This window comes from Lycium ferocissimum, chromosome 5 (assembly GCF_029784015.1).
Source record: "Lycium ferocissimum isolate CSIRO_LF1 chromosome 5, AGI_CSIRO_Lferr_CH_V1, whole genome shotgun sequence".
NCBI classification, from domain to species: Eukaryota; Viridiplantae; Streptophyta; class Magnoliopsida; order Solanales; family Solanaceae; genus Lycium; species Lycium ferocissimum.
This window is the reverse complement of record NC_081346.1, coordinates 51,589,826-51,591,440: the sequence shown is the minus strand read 5'-3', so window position 1 is coordinate 51,591,440 and position 1,615 is coordinate 51,589,826. Positions and strand designations below refer to the sequence as shown.

At 37.3% G+C, this 1,615-nt stretch overlaps 1 protein-coding gene across 1 annotated transcript; it reads left to right on the top strand.

Moving 5' to 3' along the window:
- The first annotated feature begins 846 nt into the window (after window positions 1–846).
- LOC132057808 (uncharacterized) lies at window positions 847–1,326 on the top strand. Its single transcript, XM_059450410.1, has one exon. The coding sequence runs from the start codon at window positions 847–849 to the stop codon at window positions 1,324–1,326; it is 480 nt and encodes a 159-aa protein (XP_059306393.1).
- The last annotated feature ends 289 nt before the right edge of the window (window positions 1,327–1,615 follow it).

The window sequence follows — 1,615 nt, the reverse complement described above, 5'->3', positions numbered from 1 at the left end:
GGGGGTAATCCTATTCAACCTCGGGATATAGAAGACTTTGCTTTTGTATAAACTCCGTGATCTTGAAGAGGTAAACTTTAAGGAAGTCCCTTCACTTGGTGGAATGGAAGAGCGGCTTTGAAGCATGTATTTTTGAGAGATTGGATAGGATGTTGGTGAATTCTCTTCTTCTTAACAACTTTGGAAATATTGAAGTGGAACATCTTGCAAGAACTGGATCAGATCATGCTCCACTTCTGTGTACCTATGGTGATAATCATCAGAATCAGGTCAGACCTTTTAAATTTCTATCATTTTGGATAGAACATGCATCTTTCCTGGATACAGTTAGGCTGAATTGGTCCACACAGGGAGCATGAGGATCCTTTCATAAACTTCAAAAGCAAGATGAAAAAGCTGAAAGGAGTGTTATCTAAATGGAGCAGGGAAGTGTTTGGTGATATATTCAAGTAGCTGATAATAAGGGAGGAAATAGAGAGATTAAAGGAAGAGTTGTTTGAAGAAAATCCAAGCCAAGTAAATAGAATGGTTTGCAGAAAGCTCAGGCTGAGACTAAAAGATATTTGCATTATGAAGAAGAGCACTTTGAGACAAAAATCAAGCCTCGGATTGGTTTGTAGATGGAGACAAAAATACTAGATTTTTCCATAATCTAGTAAAGGGAAGAAGGAAGAAAACTGAGATCAAAAGAATTCAAAAATTCGGATGGTTCATGGATTGAGGATGATGACCAAATGGCCGTGGATGAGGCTGTGCACTTTTATACTCAACAATTTTCACAAAAAGAATTAATTGGAGATGAAAATTTGTTGTCACACATTCCTGTTTTGATTGATCAAAATAGAAATGATCTACTGTGTCAAATGCCTAGTGTTGATGAAGTCAAAAAATTTTGTTTTCAACCTTAGTGGATCAAGTGCTAGTGGACACGATGGTTTTCCTGGAATTTTCTATCAGACCTGTTGGGATATTATTAGCTTAGATGTATACAAAATGGTGGTGGCTTTCTTTCAGGGTCATACTCTTCCAAAGCCAGTTACTCACACAAATCTTGTTCTACTACCAAAGAAGGAGTTGGTTCAAAGTTACTCAGACTTAAGGCCTATAATTTTAAGTAATTTTATCAACAAAGTGATGTCAAGAGTGGTTCATGATAGATTGGAAGCTGTGCTACCAGAGTTGATATCTATTAATCAAGCAGGTTTTGTACAAGGGAGAAGCATTATTGAGAATGTGCTATTGGCACAAGAAATAATGACAGACATCAGAAAAAAGGGGCAAACCAGCAAATGTAGTGATCAAATTGGACATGGCAAAGGCCTATGATAGAGTATCTTGGTCATATTTGATAAAGGTACTCAGCAGAATGGGATTTGCTAGTCAATTCATTGACATGATTTGGAGGTTGATTGCAAATAACTGGTATTCCATCCTTTTCAATGGTCAGGCCAAAGGATTTTTCCATTCAACCAGGGGTGTCAAATAAAGTGATCCACTTTCACCTACACTGTTCATCTTATCAGCAGAGGTGTTATCAAGAGCTCTAAATGCAGAATTTGACAATGCTGAGTATGTGGGCTATGGCATGCCTAAATGGAGTCAAAATATCAATCAT